The sequence below is a fragment of the Ananas comosus genome, linkage group 18 (assembly GCF_001540865.1).
Source record: "Ananas comosus cultivar F153 linkage group 18, ASM154086v1, whole genome shotgun sequence".
Taxonomy (NCBI): Eukaryota; Viridiplantae; Streptophyta; class Magnoliopsida; order Poales; family Bromeliaceae; genus Ananas; species Ananas comosus.
Window position 1 is genome coordinate 9379031 of NC_033638.1, and position 18043 is coordinate 9397073.

The window sequence follows — 18043 nt, forward strand, 5'->3', positions numbered from 1 at the left end:
CCAAAGGAAGATATATGTAGTAACGTATATGCAAGGAAAGAAACTGGAATCTTTAGAAGTGTAGATCTTCTTATTACGCTCATCTTTGGTACCAATCAAAATCTATATCCAAATTTGAATTTGTCCTCTCGAATAGAAAGAGTAAATGTTGGCTATTTGGAGTTGATGATCCTCTCTGTTGAGGAAGTTGTCAGAGGGGGGCAAAATTTCCCATTTTCTTGTAGGTTCTGTAGCTTTTGTAGTAGTAGCTGGGGAAATTTTCTGGTGGAGGAGAAGGGTCAATAGAAAGGCTCTGAGTCTCTGAGATGATGGATACTTAACCCATCACTACTTGTTCATGGGTCAGTAAATTTATTATTACTTTATGAGATACTTTGGATCACCCCTGCTTGTCTCATATTATTATATTATTAATATATTGGTACTATAATTTAGAAGATTATAGTAATATTTTAATATTTTTACACCGATTTATTAATAACTGGACTCAAGCAATAAGGAATTTATACATGCATTTTGGATCAACGATGGATCAAATTATTATAATTAAAATTAGCCATGCATGCAGGAAGTGAGAATTGCCCTTTTATTTCTTAGAGCTATAGAGAAGATCAAATTATTAGATAAATCTAAATTTTGTCTCATCATGTTAAAATTAAAAAGTTAAAATACTAAATTTATAGTCAAGATTTTTAAATAATTAATTAATTTTATTATTTAATATGATAGAGTACGTGAGACAAAACATTAAATTTATAATATTAAATAATCATTCTCTTACTGTTTAAATTTTAAAAAAACTAATTGCATTATTTTATTAAATAATAAGTTAAAAGTTATAAATGTTGATACCCTTTTTGGGTTTCATCCTATTTCTTGTATTAAATTGGTCTACAGTATTTCTGTACAGAGGGACAGTTTTAGTGCAACATAAAAACGAACCACTGTAGAAGGAGATATTGTACCCGTACACGTGGCAATGATGATGAACACTATCATCAGTTTGGTAGCTCAAACAAAATTGTATCCCTGAATGCTTATAAAACCAAAGAATACATTAATAGATAAAAATAATAGCGATAAAACAACGAATATATTCGAATTTGAGTCAATATTTTTAAATTCGAATTTTTTTAGCTGGTAAGATTGTGATCCAGTGCCCAAACTATTTCAATTCAGCCCATAAAACCAAACCGGCTTAAAATCCGCCTTAATCCGTTTAAATCAGTAGTTTAATCAGTGAATTGATAAATCGAACCGCTAGATTTCTCTTTATTTAATATTTAATAATTAAAAATACGTATTAGTTTTAGGTTTTTTAACAATTTATATTTTGGTCGAATACATTTTATTGAACTATATTTAATATAATATTACTTTTTTTTAATAAATAATATACAAATTAATAATTAAGTATTTATAACGTAAAGCTGAATTGAACCAACATGTGATCCTACAAATATTTTTGGATAGCAAATAGTTCCGAGTTTCAAATAACTGGTTACAATGCAATTTAAGTGGGCCTTTGGGTAGTTGTGTGGTGGGTTTCGGGTATGCTTTGCGGAGATTAGCTAATAATGGAACAACCGAGGGGGAACACGAGCCATGCGTGGCGTGCTGCTGCCATGTGGGGCCCACCATATTATGAGCCTCGGCGTTGTTAACGCTCGACCTAAAACGTACCCGAGAACAATACAATGGAGTAAAAACTGTGATTTTTTTTTTTTTTTACCTGTGAGGATTCTTGTGGGAATATATATCTGGAATGCTTTTTTTTTTTTGTGGTTAATTTTATATATGTCTGTATAAATATAGTAAATTATAAATATATCTCCATAAAATTTAATTTTTATATATTGTTTCTGTAAAAGTTCTGATATTTCTAAATATATCTCTGTCGTTAAGATCCGTTAGAAAAAATTAGTTAACCATAGATAAAATACTTAACACTAGTTAGTTAATAAAATGAATTAATCTATTTATCCCTCTTTAATTAATAGTTGATACTTTTGAAATTAAAAAATATTTTTCCTGAGCGTTTGAATAGGCGCTACTTATCATGTGACACTCATTCGGATAATTTTCAAACAATCTTGTTTAGAAATTATGTCCATAAAAATTTTGTCCCACGTATATGTAAATTAGAATTAGCATTAAAAAGACATAATGTAATTAAAGTTATACACTCGTGTTCAAATTTTATATATTTATTTTTTCATAAAAATTAATATTAGCAAGTATAAATGCACCTTTAACATAAAAAATCACAATAAAATAAACAAAGAGATATAATGAAAAAACAACTGTCTGCTTATTTCACGGGAATAAAAATAGTCAACTATAGTCGAATTTATGACAAAATCGTATTCATATTCATATTATTTTTTTTGATACGAATTTGAATACGAATATATGGCAAATGTTATATTAATTTTGACAGTCGAATATATATATAAATTTTTGGCTCTATTACGAGATATATAGTATTCTTTTACAATAAAATATTATCTGAACTATACTTTTGGAATAAGTTTTATACTAAAGTATCTTGAGAACAAAAGTAGAGAATATTTTTCTCAACAAAGAAAACACTATTTGTGTTCTAAATTCGCAGCAAACTAAACTTGTGGATAAGTGTGAACTCTTTTTGTGTGGGAGGAATTAATTGGGTAACTATTCGGGTACCCGAAATAAGTTGTTTCTCCAAATACGAACTCCGTACACGGGTCCCACGTTTGCCCTTTGGTCGGAACCAGGACCCTTCCCCATTTAAATTTCGAATCGTACCAAGCGTGATGTTATGGACGAATCTGGACCGTCCATCCCTGGAAGGGCGCGTTGCTGTGCGGAAACGCCGACGTTGTCCTTTCAAATGAACGTACGTATGCAGATAAAATTTACATGACTTTAATTTCATCCAACCAATAATCTTTTACTTGGGGAGGGCGCTTTTATATGTGGTAAAACAAATCAAAAAAATTTAATGGCGAATTTGCATAAGAAATTTACTAATTTTAGATTTTTACAAAAATAGATCATCTTTTTCGTTTTTATAAATTCGGTTCGATTTTTCAGCAAATTAATCAAAATACTCTTGTAATTTTTTTTTTCTCTCCTTTTTTTTTTTTTTTTTCCTCTCGTTCGTTTTTTTTTTCTCTTCCCAGAGAGCGGCGGAGGCAGAGGCGGAGGCGGCCCACTTCGGTTTTGTCCGGCGCATTCTTACCCTCGCCTGCGTACTCCCCGCCTTTCTTGCCTCCGACTCCGCCGAGGCGGCGCTGCGACTTTTTTTTTTTCCCTCTTCGACCCTCCTCCACCGCCTCCAACGACGACGTCTATCTCACCCTCTCTCGCCCTTCTCGCCATTTCCCTCTTCTTCCTCCTTCGCCTCCTCTACCATCTCCGACGACGACGTCTCTTCGCCGACATCGATGCCGCGGAGGTCGCTGCTGCGCCGAAGTCTCGGAGCATGGGGTCTTTAGCGACGTCGTCGCCGATACCGTGGCCGTTGGTGAAGAGGAAGAAAAAAAAAAAAGACAAAAAATTATATAAGAAGAAAGAAGATGATGAAATTACACTATTAAAATAAAATTATATTGTTTTAAAATAAATTTGTACTGTTTTAATAAACTAGCACTATTTGATATAAAAATTATACTATTTTGGAATGGATTTTACACTATTAAGACTAACGTTACACTATTTAGAAAAATTTTACACAATTTCTTTTCTTTTTCTTTTTCTCTTTCTCTTCTTCTTCTTCCGCTGCTGCCTCCCGCCCGACCCGCGAAGGCGCGGTGGGGGCTATCGCCGAGCTCGATATATAAGTTGTCTGTCGTGATTATATACATGACAATATTATTTTTTTTTTATAAAAAAGATAACTTGTTCTCTGTTTTATTTATTAAAATTATGAACTAGACTATAGTGATGAGATAATAGGCCTCAGTCAAGGGGAAAAAAAAAAAAGTTTAACAAAATTTGGCTGGATATGATTTGCCGCATCTCTGAATTAAAGTAAAAATACATAAAGGTTAGAGACAAATAATTCAATTAATTCTACCGATAAAAAACATTATTGTAAAAGAAAAAAAAAGTACTATAAATAAAAAATTGGATTAATGTAGAGAATGGACAACGCAATTAATCCGGAAAATTAAAAAAAGGGGCTTTTGGGGGAAAGAGATTATGAAAGATAGAGAGAGCTTTGGATTCTGCAAGGAGTAAAAGAATTAGTGAGGAATATTAATTATCCTTCCCGAGAAAGTGAATTAAGCAATTGTTGCTCTCTCTTTTTGGCTTTGATGCTTCACGAGGGAGATAGATAATGACAAGGTTTAATTTTTTGAATTTAAGACCATGATTGCGAGGGGTGTCTTAGGTTCTAATCCCCACAAAAGAAAAACTTAACTTTTCCTAAAGAGGCTCAAAATGCTTTTGGGGATCCTATAAGATGCAGGCGAAAAAAGGAAAAAAAGTTTAGCCCATTGATTATAAGTTTTTTTTGAGAGAATCATTGATTATAAGTTACTGCTTTAAATATATAATAATATTAGTTTTTATTATATGAGGAATCTATTTAGTTTGATCAAGTTTTAAACAATTCAATTTTTTTTTCACGTTCATGGTCTGTCATTAACATGTGATTGTATAGAATACTTAACAAAAATTCAAACACAATGGCCATTGAAATAAAATGATTAGTGATAAATATTACTTTATATGTCATATATGCCAATTTGTGATTAGGCCACACGACAAAGCCAATTTACGAACTATATTTTTTTTTTGAGAGATTGATAGCACGCTACCCACTTCGTTTATTTCATTTAGAAATAAACTTAGCTAGAAATGTGAATCAATTAGGATTCGAACTTGGGTCTCGGATACCAACTACCAAGCCCTTTGTCACTTGCTCTAGGGACGGTCGGTTTTACGAACTATATTTTATACTGCATTGTGAACTATCCGATATAATTACTCCTCTCAAGCATAATTTTAATGAAAATATCATCTCTAATAACAAATCTAGTGACTCTTCAAACTAATTACTTGCCCGAACCTCAAAGAATACTCGCATTTCATTGTACTTGAATGGTGATTACCTTAAACATAAATAAATAAACACTAAACTCGAGTACTAATCGTTAATGTTACCAAATAGCCAAGTTGTAAGTACATATGGATTGGACGCTAGTTGCTATCGAAAGTACACAGAATCTGGTACTTTTGACTTTTTGGCTCTTAGATCAATCTTTTGATCATTTCTAATCTTTAGATTAATATTATTATCCTGTGGAGACCACTTAATCTTAGAAATACTGCTCAATCCTAGGGGAGACCATAATTATTCCAACCGTACTATTCATAATCCAAAAATCAAAAAGTCGAAAGTATCAACTTCTCGATGTATTCGATAGTATAGTAACTCTACACTATATATGTATATATAAGTACTGTTACTCAATATGGATCAAAATTCACTAGTACTGACTGTACTTAGCACAAGTTGCAAATGACTTGATAGTTGGTACCCGGTGTTTTAGATTCGAATCCTAATTAATTCTTATTTATAGTTAAATTTATTTTTAAATAAAATAAATGAAACGGATAGTATTTTATCTATTTTCAAAAAAAAAAATCATAGGTGGGAACATATGACCAGGAGGTGAGCACTTCATCGGTATTCGTGGGCAGGCTTGTATATTGAGTGGGGGTTTGATCGAGACTATGCAATTAATTTGCTGGATAAGTAGGAAACAACAAGTTGGACCATTTTTGGGGTTTTTTTTTTTCTTTCTTTTTTGCATAATGAAATGTCACTCTCCAATAACAAGGGTCCAAAATTTGTATTCAGCAAAATAACTGAATTCAAATTCCTTTCGGGATAATCCTTGGTGGCACAATTATTCACGGAAATTGACCCTTTTTTTTGCCGTCAAACTAAAATTTCGCCATCACATGAGATCAATTAACCAAATTGCAAAGTCGCCTGATGTAAATCAATACTATTCCTACTCATGACACACAGATATTACATTAATACCAATACCTTATTTATATCTAACACCAATCTACATACTAGTAGAAGTTTCAGAACATTAACTTTTGGGACATAAATACCGACCGTCTCTAGAGCAAGTTGCAAAGGGCTTGGTGATTGATATCCGAGACACAAGTTTGAATCTTAGTTGATTCACATTTTCAGCTAAGTTTATTTTTAAATGAAATAAACGAAGCGGGTAGCGTGTTACCTATATCTTAAAAAAAAAAAAAGAAGAAAAAAATTAAAAAAAAAAAAAAAAAAACTTTTGGGACATAAATTAGCACGATATGTCATTGTTCTCGTAGCGCAGAATCGCTAACTTAGCTACTAGTAAAATTATCGACACGCCCTCTTGAGCGAGAAATTTATCAGGTTCAGACCACAGCTGTCCTTCTGGACCCTGTTGAGCTCTGCTTCTGGGAACAATTAGAACTGATCTGTCAGACTAAGTTTTTGAAAAATCACACCAAACAGTCATTGGATCCCTGCTGGATCCCTGCTTCGCCCAAAAGCTGCTGCCAAAGTTGTGGGGCTAAACTTGCCCTTAGTGCAGTTATCAGTCAGTAACTTTCTTTCAAACTCTTGCTTCAACTCGTGGGCCTTGATTGGGGCCTATGGGCTCGCACTGCAAGCCTATGTGAGTTTCATTAATTAGGCTAACAAGAACAGAAATTTTATATTTGATTTGGAAAAAGAAGGAAAATCACTTATTATTATATATAAACACATTACACTGAAATGTTACTAACAATTTGAAATAAGACTTCAACAAATTATGCCTAATTTTGAGCCCATATGCCATGAGCATACTCACAAACAACATAAATGAATTACATCCAAGAATTGAACTGCATCAATTAACTCAATCCCGGCTCGCAAACAATCTGGGCCCTAAAGCTTAAGTGAGAACCGCACGCAAACTATATGACTAGTAGATCAAACAGTAGAGAAATTACAGAAATCACGCAAGCATTCCCTCAACAAATGGGTAGGTCGACCGGCGGCGGCAGCACCGACTCCAGCAGCCCGACGCCGTTCTCCACCTGGAACGCCATCGCGAGGCCCCACGTGAGGTGTGAGTCGATGTGGCAGTGCACGAACCAGATCCCGGGATTGTCCGCCCTGAACCGGATCACGGCCCAGCCGCTAACCGGCACTCCGACCGTGTTCCGCATCGGCGGGTCGACGAGGTTGAACTTGGCCGGGTCGCGCACGGGGTCGTAGTTCCCGAACCCGGTCGCGAGCACGTAGAACTGGTACCCGTGGATGTGCATGGGGTGTTCCTCTCCCACAAAGATGTTGGTCCCCTGCATCACAAGTTGCACCACGGACCCGAACTTCAATCTGTACACTTTGGTCCCGCGCACGGGCTGCTGCAATGAACGGCTGATATTGTTCGCCGTGTAATCGAACGGGATCGGAGGGACGGGGGGAAAGTCGGAGGTGAATACACCTGGAATGCCGAAATAATCTGCTTGTAGTATCGAGACCGTTCTCGGTTGTGTGAACGAGATGTTATTCATGCTGGCGCCAAAACGGGTTCCGTTTGGACCCCCACATGGCTTTGAACGGGGGCAGTTGAACAGGCCTAGCCCCACAGTGAAGAACAGGTGCTCGTCGACCGGGCCGGGGAGATCCACCGGGCCGAGGCTTCGAAGCCCCGCGACGAATGCGGTCTTCGCGGGGGTGTCGTTAAAGGCCGGGAGGACGGGGAGCCTCGGCGGGGGGCCGCCGGCGCCGCAGGCGCCGGATTTGTATTCGAGGATCGCGGTGGTGGTGGTGTTGTCGAAGGGGATGCCACGGCCGCTCTCATAGACGTGCGCAGCGAGGTAGTACCGGCCGGGGGGCTGGTTGGTGGTCACGAGGACGTCGGTGGTCTGCCCCGGTGCGAGCATGAGGTAGGGGGTGGTGTAGGGCTTGGTGTAGGCGGCGTCGATGCCGACAACGGTCATGGAGTGGCCGGCGATGGATATGAAGTGCTCGTTTTCCATCGCCGCGTTGACGAACCGGAGGAGGTTGGTCTCACCGGCCGCCACCGGAAGTATAGTGGTCTCTGCAGTTCAAATTCATTAAATTCGGTCAATTTCATCGAGTTAACAATAACCAACTTATTAGATTTACCAATCGACATTAAAATTAGCTCAGCTAGTAAGTATAATTATTATAATTAGATTCAATTAGTGGACTAACAAAGAGATTTTTTGAGCTTTTTGGGCTTTTTTTCCCCCCCTTTTTTTTAAAAAAAATTAGACTTGCCTTTGCTGGAGCATTCGAAGAAATCTCCGGGTTGGCCATTGATTGTGTAAGCGTCTGACGTGTTTGGAGCTGCCCCTGTCTTAAGTGCTTGCCTTATAACCTGCATTGGGTCCCTATTCCACCATTCCCCTGTTTTAATCAGAGTATCAAGTTTTTTAATTAAATTACTCTTACTTGTCAATTTTATTCAGATTATAAACCCTGTTTATTTAATCTTATTTTCATGGATTATTACCAATAATTACAGGGAATTCTCTTTGGGGCTTGGGGAATGGATAGGTGGTGCCCTCCTTAGGACGGATGACGATGGCGCCGTGCACGGTGGCCCTGAGCCACGAGTTGTGCGCGTGCCACCACAGCGTGCCCTCTTGCTTTTGTATTGTGAACCGGTACGTGTAGCTCGCCCCGGGCCGGATCGGGCACTGAGTCACGAACACCGGCCCATCGGCCCACCCGTTCCTCAACTGTCGAACCCCGTGCCTAATCCACAACGAAATAATCAAATTTTTTTTTTAAAAAAAATTAAGGACATTAAAAAGAAAATATATATTTAGAGGTGCAGGTCTTAAGTATAGGTGTTGAAAAGGTCAAGCTTGCCACTTTTTTAATCAAAATTTGCCGCATGGTCAAACTATTTTACTTAGTGACAAATTGACCAAGAAAGGGCGCGCACAGAGCACCATCTTCTAGAAATAATAGCTACTACCTAATTTTGATTAAGTTACTTTTAATATAAGCTGTTTTCATATATGTATGTTATGTTACGAGATGTGAATGTAAAGCTTGTTGCATGCATTTTAAAGAGAGAAAATGTGCATGTGTATGTATGTATGTATATATATAGTCATATACGTAGAGAATTAATAAAACAGTACCAGTGGAGGGTGAGGTTGTATTTTGCCTTGTTCACAGCTTTAATCACCAGAGAGTCTCCATTATTAACCTCCAATGTAGGCCCTGGATATTGCCCGTTCACCGTAATGACGTGGTTGGTTCTGCACAGCCTCTTCACTGGCGTAGCTTCAACCTATCCATCAATTCAGATCACCACATAAAACACCATGAACATTAAGTTAAAAAAAAAGATCACTATTACTACTACTTATAGTGCTTGTACATTGTAGGAAACATACAACAAACTCATGGTAGTGAACTTTGGCACTTGTGTAAGTGAAAAACATGAAGAGCCATAGAAGAATAGAGGAAACGGAGGTTGCGCTGATGATCTCCATTGCTTTTCAACTGATAATTTGGAGACCTAGGATGTTGTGATGCAATCAAATGGCAACGGGGATGTGTTTATTTATAGCGCGAGGGAATTAAAGGTAATGGGGTTGTTTTGAGGTTGGAAGATTAGGTTTAATGATTTGTGGAGATGATTTTGTCGTTTCTAAGCTTGCTAGGTCAAATTGATGGCCACATTTCTGTTAAATCCTATAGGAGTTGTTGACCAACTAGTCTAACCATCACTTGAGATGGATGGCTAAGTTGTTCCATTAGCGCTTGTCGATACAAGGAACACCCCTTCAAAATTAACTAATTTTCACGTTAACTACTGAAATAATGTCAAATTTATTCTTACATATATACTTTTATGCAGATTAATAACTTCCGATTGAATGTTGTTATTCTTATAAGTAAATATTTACGCTGAGAAGAACTTTGTCCATTACCATAAGTTGTTCTTAAGTTTGAGTGACTTTCTATGAAAAATATGAGGTTTTAAACTTTTTTTTTTTTCTTTTCACAGATGTATAGATCTGTTTTTATTTGATACAATTGATTCCAGTCAAATTACTACTGGACTTTTAGGTGTAAATTTAAACTATGCAAGTCTAGATACCTTGAGGAGTAAGCATTGGCTTTTGAAAAAATGTAACAAGACCACTAGTCAAAAACTATCATTTATACTTGTACCAAACAATTCCCAGGCCCCCTTTTGTTTATCTAATTTGTATTCTCAAAGCAGAGAATACTTTATGCAGGAGTTTGGTTAGGGTTCGTTAGGGAAGGTAATATATGTTTCCCTAAAGTAAATAACTCTGTCCTTTTGATTGACCCATGGAAAGAAATTAGGAGTCTAAAAAGTCCACATGAAGGTTTTTGCTTCCACACCATTTTGTTTTTTAACATTTTTTTAATCCAAAAGACATTTTTTAATCGAAAAGGAAGATATAGGAAATCAAATTTACCAACTGTGTTTAGTAGCAATCACAATCAAGTAGAAATCTGCTACCAGCAAGGCAGCAACATATGTTACTATGTTCTTGTTTTTTTTATTTCCCTCTCTTGTTTGGGTAGTTTGTTTGTGCTTTTCTCAATTAAGTCATCTATTAGACTTAACAACGCTTTTATCGTCGACTAGAGGATATATCTAGTGACGTGAACTGAATTCTGATACCATATTAAAAAATTTAGATCCAATAAGTTGATAGATAATCAAACAGTCGGTCTAATTTTGGTTGCTCGTAAATACATTTATTTAGAGAAAGATAGCAAGATACTCATCTTCTTCTTTCTTTTTCTTTTTAGAAATAAACTTAATTAAGAATATAAATCAATTAGATCTCAAAGTTAGAACCTTGGGTATTAATAATTAAGTTCTCAGTCAACTGCAGCAGATACAGTCAGTGGTCGCTTGTAAAAGTTAGTTTCTATTGTAATAGAAGTTAACTTAGTAAATCAACCAGGTAGGTTAGAACCTTGGGTATTAATAATTAAGTTCTCAATCAACTGCAGAAGATAGTTGTTGCTTGTAAAAGTTAGTTTCTATTGTAATAGAAGTTAACTCAGGAAATCAACCAGGTAGGTTTTATCCAGCGAATAGATTAAGATCCACAATAATCGACATAAATGCACCAGTTTTTCAACACAAAATCAACATGATACATCACGATTAGCAAGAGCACGTAGAACCTTTGTTAATTATATAAAGTGGGTGCGGATTTAGCGTCCCCACATGGTTATGAGATGCTAGAATCAACCTGCTCGTGGAAAAACACACTGAAAAAGTTGAAAACGAAATGAGAAGTAGTAATCTAAAATTGCAGGGCGCGATGGTCAATAGCAACAACGATTCGTTTGAGACTTACACTCTCGCCAAACTTTTAGTATTACAAAAATAAAAACCAGTAATGTAAAGGACGCGCTGATAAACTGTTTCAAAAGTTAATGAAAAGGACTTTAACCAACTGGAACATAATTTTCGATTATAGTAATATATGAAATAGTTTATTACTGTGCACTTTTCACTACAGGCCAAGAGACAGTGTTTATAGTTAAAGCCCAATCAATTGATTTATAGTGTGAGTAGGCTGATCCATTTCAAGCCCAATTAATTGACTTATAGTGGAGCCCAATCACTTAATGGGCCTAGAATGGTTCAGAGTTGGCCCGCCATTTGTATTGTTGAATAAGTAGTTTTTTGAGTTAATTGCTCGGAATGAACCCAACATTGTGGCATGATCTGTTTTCATTAAAATAATAATAATTAGATAAAAGTGTAGAGAACTTACATGAACGTCAGATCCTATTGATCTTACGCTTCCAATTCGGAGGCCTGATTAGGGTTCAATATTCGGACCCTAATTGGATCCAAGTTTAAAGGGCACAAGTATAATTAAAACCTTTTCGAATTTGGATACTTTAATGGATCCAACCCAAGCCCAACCCGTTCACACCTATATTTCTCTACCGACACGTCTACCGGCCCACTAACTTCTAGCCCTGCTTATTGATTTGTATATATATATATATATCTAAAATATTAAGTCCAAATTTAATTTTTTATACTTAATTTTATTAATTTTTAATTTGAATTAAATATATAAAAGAATACTTTTTTTTTTTTTTGAGAATAGGTAGCACCTGCTTAATTCATTGAAAGAGTGAATTCAGCTACAAGGGTGAGACAACTAAAGCCTGAGTCACCAGCAGGTACCAAAAAAACAAAAAAAAAAAAAAAAGAAGAAGAAGAACAATCAATCATAGAAGGTCATTTCAAGAAGTGATATTGAGCCTATGCACCGCTAGAACAGGGTCCAGTTGAAAAGAATACATTTTCTTATTTACACTCTACTATTATTTAAAATTTTTCAAATGTACTTTTATATACCGATAAATTAGATATGGTTGAAATTTTAACAATGTTACGAGCAGGGGTAAATTAAGACATTATCCCAAAAAAATAACAAGGTTAGCGAGAGTAACGGCCCGTTATTCTCACGAGCCCGGTAATCTTACCGTTTTCGTGCTCCTCCTCGCCCTTCTCGTGATCTCCTGCATTCTCCTCTCCTCTCCTCTCCTCTCCTCTCTCCGCTCGTAAACGATGATGGATCCCGAGACCTACCTAGGGTTCGAATCACCGGGCCCCCGCGCCGAGGACATGGAAACCCTAGCCCTCTCCGACGCCCCCTCCGATTACCGCAGCGCCATCTCCTCCTTCTCCGCCGCCGCTGATGGCGGGGACGATCCCGCTCGCTCGCTCCCTCCGCCTCCCCCGTACCCTGTCTCCCCCTCCCCACCCCCTTCCTACGCCGATGTCGTCCCCAGCCCCTTCCGATCCCAAGACCCCGCCGCGGATCTCGCCGCGCCCGCCGATTACGTCGCGATCGCCGTCTCCGAGCCGCAGAAGGAGCAGGACGCGGGCGGGGTCTACGTCAGCTACCTCGTCGCCAGCCGATGGCGCGGCGGGGAGGAGCGCCGCGTGCGGCGGCGCTTCCGCGAGGTGGTGNCGCCGTCTCCGAGCCGCAGAAGGAGCAGGACGCGGACCGCCTCGCCGAGGCCTACCGCGGGTTCCTCGTCCCGCCGCGCCCCGACAAGGGCGTGGTCGAGGGCCAGGTGATGCAGCAGCACGAGTTCCTGGAGCTGCGCCGCGCCGCGCTCGAGCGCTACCTGCGGCGGCTCGCCGCGCACCCCGCGATCGGGCGGGGCGACGAGCTCCGCGCGTTCCTGGAGGCGCCCGGGAGGTTCACGGACGGGGCGGCGCAGCCTCCGAGTCACGCGCCACCGCAGGAGGCGGTGCACCCCGCGAAGGGTGGGAGGGACTTGCTCCGGATCTTCAAGGAGCTCAAGCAGTCGGTGGCGAACGACTGGGGCGGGGCGAAGCCTCCCGTGGCGGAGGAGGATAGGGACTTCTTGGAGAGGAAGGAGAAGATGCAGGATCTGGAGCAGCAGCTCACCACTTCTTCCCAGCAGGTGTGTTGATATCAAAGGAAATGTCGTCTTAATTCTTTTCTTTGAGATCTGCTAACTGATAATATGTTATTGCAATTTCATTTTGCGATTAGAATCTTCTTTTTCCATCATGGATCATTTAGCTAGGAAAATGAAACAATAAGAAACAAATTGATGAGGAATCAGATTAAATAGATGGAAGGTTACGAAGAAAGCAGAATCTCGATAAGTAGATTTAAGAGTCGCGTCACATATGTACTTACGAACCCTACTCTATAACTGATCGATGGCTGTTTCGCTTTACCTGAATTGAAGTAGAGTCTTATGTTTTTTTTAATTTGTATAGCTGAAAACTGGACCGGTTATTTATAGTATCGATTTATGTTATAGTTTCCTCGACAAATGTATCATCTATGAGCTGTGAGTAATTATGAAGCAGTATTACATAAGAGGTGAGATTGTGTAAAGAGAAAACTGAGCAAATGTGAGAAGAATCCTTGGTTCAAAGAAAAGTATGGTTGTTTCACTTCGGTTCCTCGGTCATCCAATGAGATGGAGGAGGATCACAAGCAGAATATGGTTTGTCATTTGGTTTTAAATACCTACTGTTTTTTCAGGCATAAATTTGGAGGTGCCTTTATGCTGCTTGCAAACACTAAATTATATAAAAATCATCTTTTTCTATGCCGGTGAGTATTCCTTCTTATTTATTCTTAATAGATGTCCACTTCATGCTTCAACAATTTTCTGTGTAGAATGATGGTGTTAGTGTTAAGGTGTTCATACATGAAGATTAGTGACATGTTGAAAAAGAGCTAAAGGTTTGGTTGATGTATACTAAGATATTGGTTGAATGGGTTAAAAATTCCAATGAGATTGTGTGTGTGTGTGTGTGTGTGTGTGTGTGTGTGTTGTGTCATCCTAGGTTAATTTGTAATTTGCACTTGAGCTTCCTTTATCTCCCAACAGTGGCAACTTCATAAAATGAACATTTCTTAAGAAAACAGATCTTTAGATTAATTTCCATATTTCTAATACTCAAGAGAGTTTTGGACGTATTGAACTGACCATGGCACTCGTAACCTTTATCTCCTTTCTGGTTATAATTCAGGCTGAAGCACTTGTTAAAGCCCAGCAGGATGTTGGTGAAACAATGGGACAATTAGGGCGAGTATTTATCAAACTAACAAAGCTTGAGACTGAGGAAGCAATTTATAATTCTCAAAGAACAAGGGCTGCTGATATCAAGCGCGTAGCAGTTGCCACTGTCAAAGCTGGCAGATTGTACCGAGAATTAAACGCTCAAATAGTCAAACATCTGGTAAAATAAAGGCTTTTGCGCGGGCCTTATTTTTCTTTTGTTCAACTTGTAGTTAATAACTTGTATAACGTTCTTTTAAGCAGGAGGTTCTCCATGAATATCTAGAGTTAATGTTGGCTGTTCGAAGTGCATTCTCAGATCGGGCAAGTGCATTATTGACGGTACAAACACTTGTATCCGATTTGTCATCCATACAAGCAAGGGTAGAGAAACTTGAAACTGCATCGTCCAAGGTATTTGGTGGTGATAGGTGGAGACTCCATAAAATAGAGGAGCTGAAAGAAACAATAAGAGCTACTGAAGATGCTAAAACCTTTGCTCTAAGAGAATACGAAAGGATCAAGGTATTTGTGTTTTTCTTTTTTTTTGTATTTGTCTCTCTCTCTCTCTCTCTCTCTCTCTCTCTCTCTCTATGTTTGTATGTATAACAACATACGAAGTGGAAAATATTCCACTTTTTAAATAGCAAAGATTAATATTTATTGTTAATTAATTGCTTAAGACATAAACATTAGCATTTAGCGACTTTCTGGGCTCTTTACTTCTCTTTCTCTACCTTCAGATTTCGTCTGAAATTTTAATACATTGACACATATATGAGTACTACTTTGCGGTTATTTGTTCATTATAATATATTATTCTTTTGCTCAAATTATACATATTGGGATTCATTAATTTAATCATGATGACTTGAGTGCTCTTCTTTAATTTCAGTTTTTTCTTAGCATTTTCTTTCAAGCTTAATCCTGCTGCTTTTTTAATTTTTAATCAAGTTTTTCCTTTAGCTTTCTAGTTTTGTGTTCTTGCAAGTTACTTTCTTTACCTGTTCTATCATCTCCATTAGATTTTTATGATAATATGTGCCACTTCTCCAATTAACGGAGACATTTTTTCCTTGAATCTTGTTAATGACATCTGAATCTGCAGAGGTCAATGTTATTAATCAATGTGGATGATGGTTCTCTAAATCAAGATCAATTCATCCAACACTGCTGCCGGATGAATGTTATTATGTTTTGAACTTAATTATGAGTGAACAAACATGACTCTGCCGAAAAGAATGTGGGTACAGGTACATTATTAGATTTCATGCAGTTGTCTGATTTACTTGCGGTGTAATGCAGGAAATCAACCGCAGTGAACTGGAGAGACTGGACAGAGAAAGGCATGATGATTTTCTAAGCATGCTCAAAGGATTTGTAGTAAACCAGGTATTTCTTTTCCCTAACAATATTGCCCAAACTTCAACAGCTACCGTTTGGACAAAATGCCTCAACTCTTTCAGTTACTATTTTATTTTGGCGATCCACAGGGCCACGGCGCTTAGTTTCTTTCCCTTCTTGTTGTGCTTGTTTAGAGGTCTAGCGAGCAAAAATTTGTCGATTTTCTATCAAAGCTGATTTTTCTTTCTTCTAAATCTTTCGTGTTATTGGAGTAAAGACACCGGCCACATGCCACTATGCTTCCATCAATATATAGAAAATGTACTAAACAGCTCACTTCTGTACATTTTTTCTATCTCAATTGGCTTGAGAGCGTAGCGTACACATGCCATCAAAGTAGTACTTAAAAAACATATGGACGAGTACTTGTAACTATCTACAGGATCTCATCCTTTTTAGCACGAATTTATTCATGTATCATTAAGATCTTCTGCATTGCATGTAATACAGGTTGGCTATGCAGAAGAGTTGGCAAGCGTCTGGGCAAAAGTAGCAGATGAGACGAGGGGCTACGCAAGAGGGTGATTAGAACACATGTAAATCCCCCGTTTTTTTTTTTCTCCCCGCTTATTTTTCTCTTAACGTTTCTTCCACCACACATGCTTGTATATTTGTTAATTTAGGTCCACGAGAGAACAGAAAAGAGAAAGAACCACACCGCAGTCCCTGAATATCCTTAGTTTGATTTGAATTCGTTACTTGGTTATTTCGAGGGTGTATATAATCTTCCTAATAGCACAGTTCGTGCCTTGGTTTCTGTGTCAGATGAGATTGTTAGGTATAAGCTTCCTTAAGTTATTGGTCAGTAATATAATAAGACGGCCCTCACGACGTAGAAGTTTATTGTATAACACTTACACCACATTATTTATTTTCAACCAATCATATATTTAAAAAAAAGAGTATAATAAAAATATATATTTTTTAAATATCATGATAGAATGGGTGAATTTAAAAAAAAAAAAATTGATTGATTAAGAGCATCACATTAATAGTATAAATATAGCATTTTAGAATTTTTCCGTCGCCTTAGTTTTTGAGCCCTTTGTAATTATCATAATTTATAGCTAAACAAGGGAGCATGATCATAAGTTGGGGGAAATAGTGCACATCTCTGCTCTCTTCAAAAAATAAAAATAATAATAACAAAAATTCTCACGTCACTTACAGCTGGTTCTTACTGTATCATGTTCCGTTAACGAGGAAGCTAGCTCCTACAGATGGATTTTTTTTTTTTTTCTTCCCCTGGTGCGTGTGTGTACCGACGCAGGGGCGTGCACACGGGCCAATCTTAGTGGACACGAGTTGCTTCCGGTGTCGGATGGACAATGAAATCACGCTGTACACAGAAAGATCTTGCGCACAAACATGAACATGAGTACATGACCCCCACTTAATGGGAGTACGCCTGGGCTCTCTCGAAACGTATGAGAGCTGGCACACCCACTTCAACCACTAGTTTGTAGCTGGATATACAACATAATCGTTTCAGATAACTTGTTTTCCTTGTTAAGAGTTGTTCATCTTGCATAAAATACAAAAAAAAGTTCTCACATACATTCATTCGACATAAAATTATTATATTATTTTTGAGTAAAATTTTGACAACCTTAAATTTTGACAACCTTAAATTTTGACAACCTTAAATTGACAACCTTAAATTACTTTCGTACGCGTTCTATGTGCATACCTATTACAAACAATTCTCGGACCAGAAAGGAAGCATTATTTTCGAGCATACCTTAAAAAAAAGCTTTTGTGCTGCTCAGCAAAATGACGATGCATGGCATGTTGCAAGCAAGCAGTCTCATTCAAGAGAGAAGAAAATTTAAACGCAAGGAAAATAGCAAGAATACAAAACCGACACAGACGCAAATCACATAATGCGCAAACAAAACATTAATTTGCTTTTCTATGGTTTATCTCATTTTCACTTTATCATTCTGTAGTTCAAAAAGATTATACTTAACTATTCCACAATTACTATAACATATTATTACTTTGTCACACTATTATTTTAAAAAT

General features: G+C 37.7%; 2 protein-coding genes across 2 annotated transcripts; one reads left to right on the forward strand and one right to left on the reverse strand.

Moving 5' to 3' along the window:
- LOC109723756 (laccase-3-like) lies at positions 6728–9565 on the reverse strand. The gene is made up of 5 exons (XM_020252233.1): positions 9433–9565; positions 9175–9326; positions 8535–8779; positions 8300–8428; positions 6728–8096 (listed from the first exon to the last, which is right to left on the reverse strand). The coding sequence occupies exons 1-5, from the start codon at positions 9529–9531 to the stop codon at positions 7021–7023; spliced, it is 1701 nt and encodes a 566-aa protein (XP_020107822.1). The 5' UTR covers positions 9532–9565; the 3' UTR covers positions 6728–7020.
- Positions 12470–16782, forward strand: LOC109724420 (sorting nexin 2B-like). The gene is made up of 6 exons (XM_020253237.1): positions 12470–13028; positions 13061–13495; positions 14586–14795; positions 14879–15139; positions 15920–16006; positions 16469–16782. Exons 1-6 carry the CDS (start codon positions 12627–12629, stop codon positions 16541–16543), a joined length of 1470 nt encoding a protein of 489 aa, XP_020108826.1. The 5' UTR covers positions 12470–12626; the 3' UTR covers positions 16544–16782.

What these genes read in the sequence shown, in the direction of transcription:
- LOC109723756 (XM_020252233.1), bottom strand. Translation starts at nt 9,531, where the DNA reads ATGGAGATCATCAGCGCAACCTCCGTTTCCTCTATTCTTCTATGGCTC. An exon ending in TTCACTACCATGAGTTTGTT is followed by an intron (nt 9,327 to 9,432) that starts GTATGTTTCCTA and finishes ATTGATGGATAG; the next exon opens with GTTGAAGCTACGCCAGTGAA. An exon ending in AGAATTCCCTGTAATTATTG is followed by an intron (nt 8,429 to 8,534) that starts GTAATAATCCAT and finishes TGATTAAAACAG; the next exon opens with GGGAATGGTGGAATAGGGAC.
- LOC109724420 (XM_020253237.1), top strand. Translation starts at nt 12,627, where the DNA reads ATGATGGATCCCGAGACCTACCTAGGGTTCGAATCACCGGGCCCCCGC. An exon ending in TCACCACTTCTTCCCAGCAG is followed by an intron (nt 13,496 to 14,585) that starts GTGTGTTGATAT and finishes GTTATAATTCAG; the next exon opens with GCTGAAGCACTTGTTAAAGC. An exon ending in CTCAAATAGTCAAACATCTG is followed by an intron (nt 14,796 to 14,878) that starts GTAAAATAAAGG and finishes TCTTTTAAGCAG; the next exon opens with GAGGTTCTCCATGAATATCT.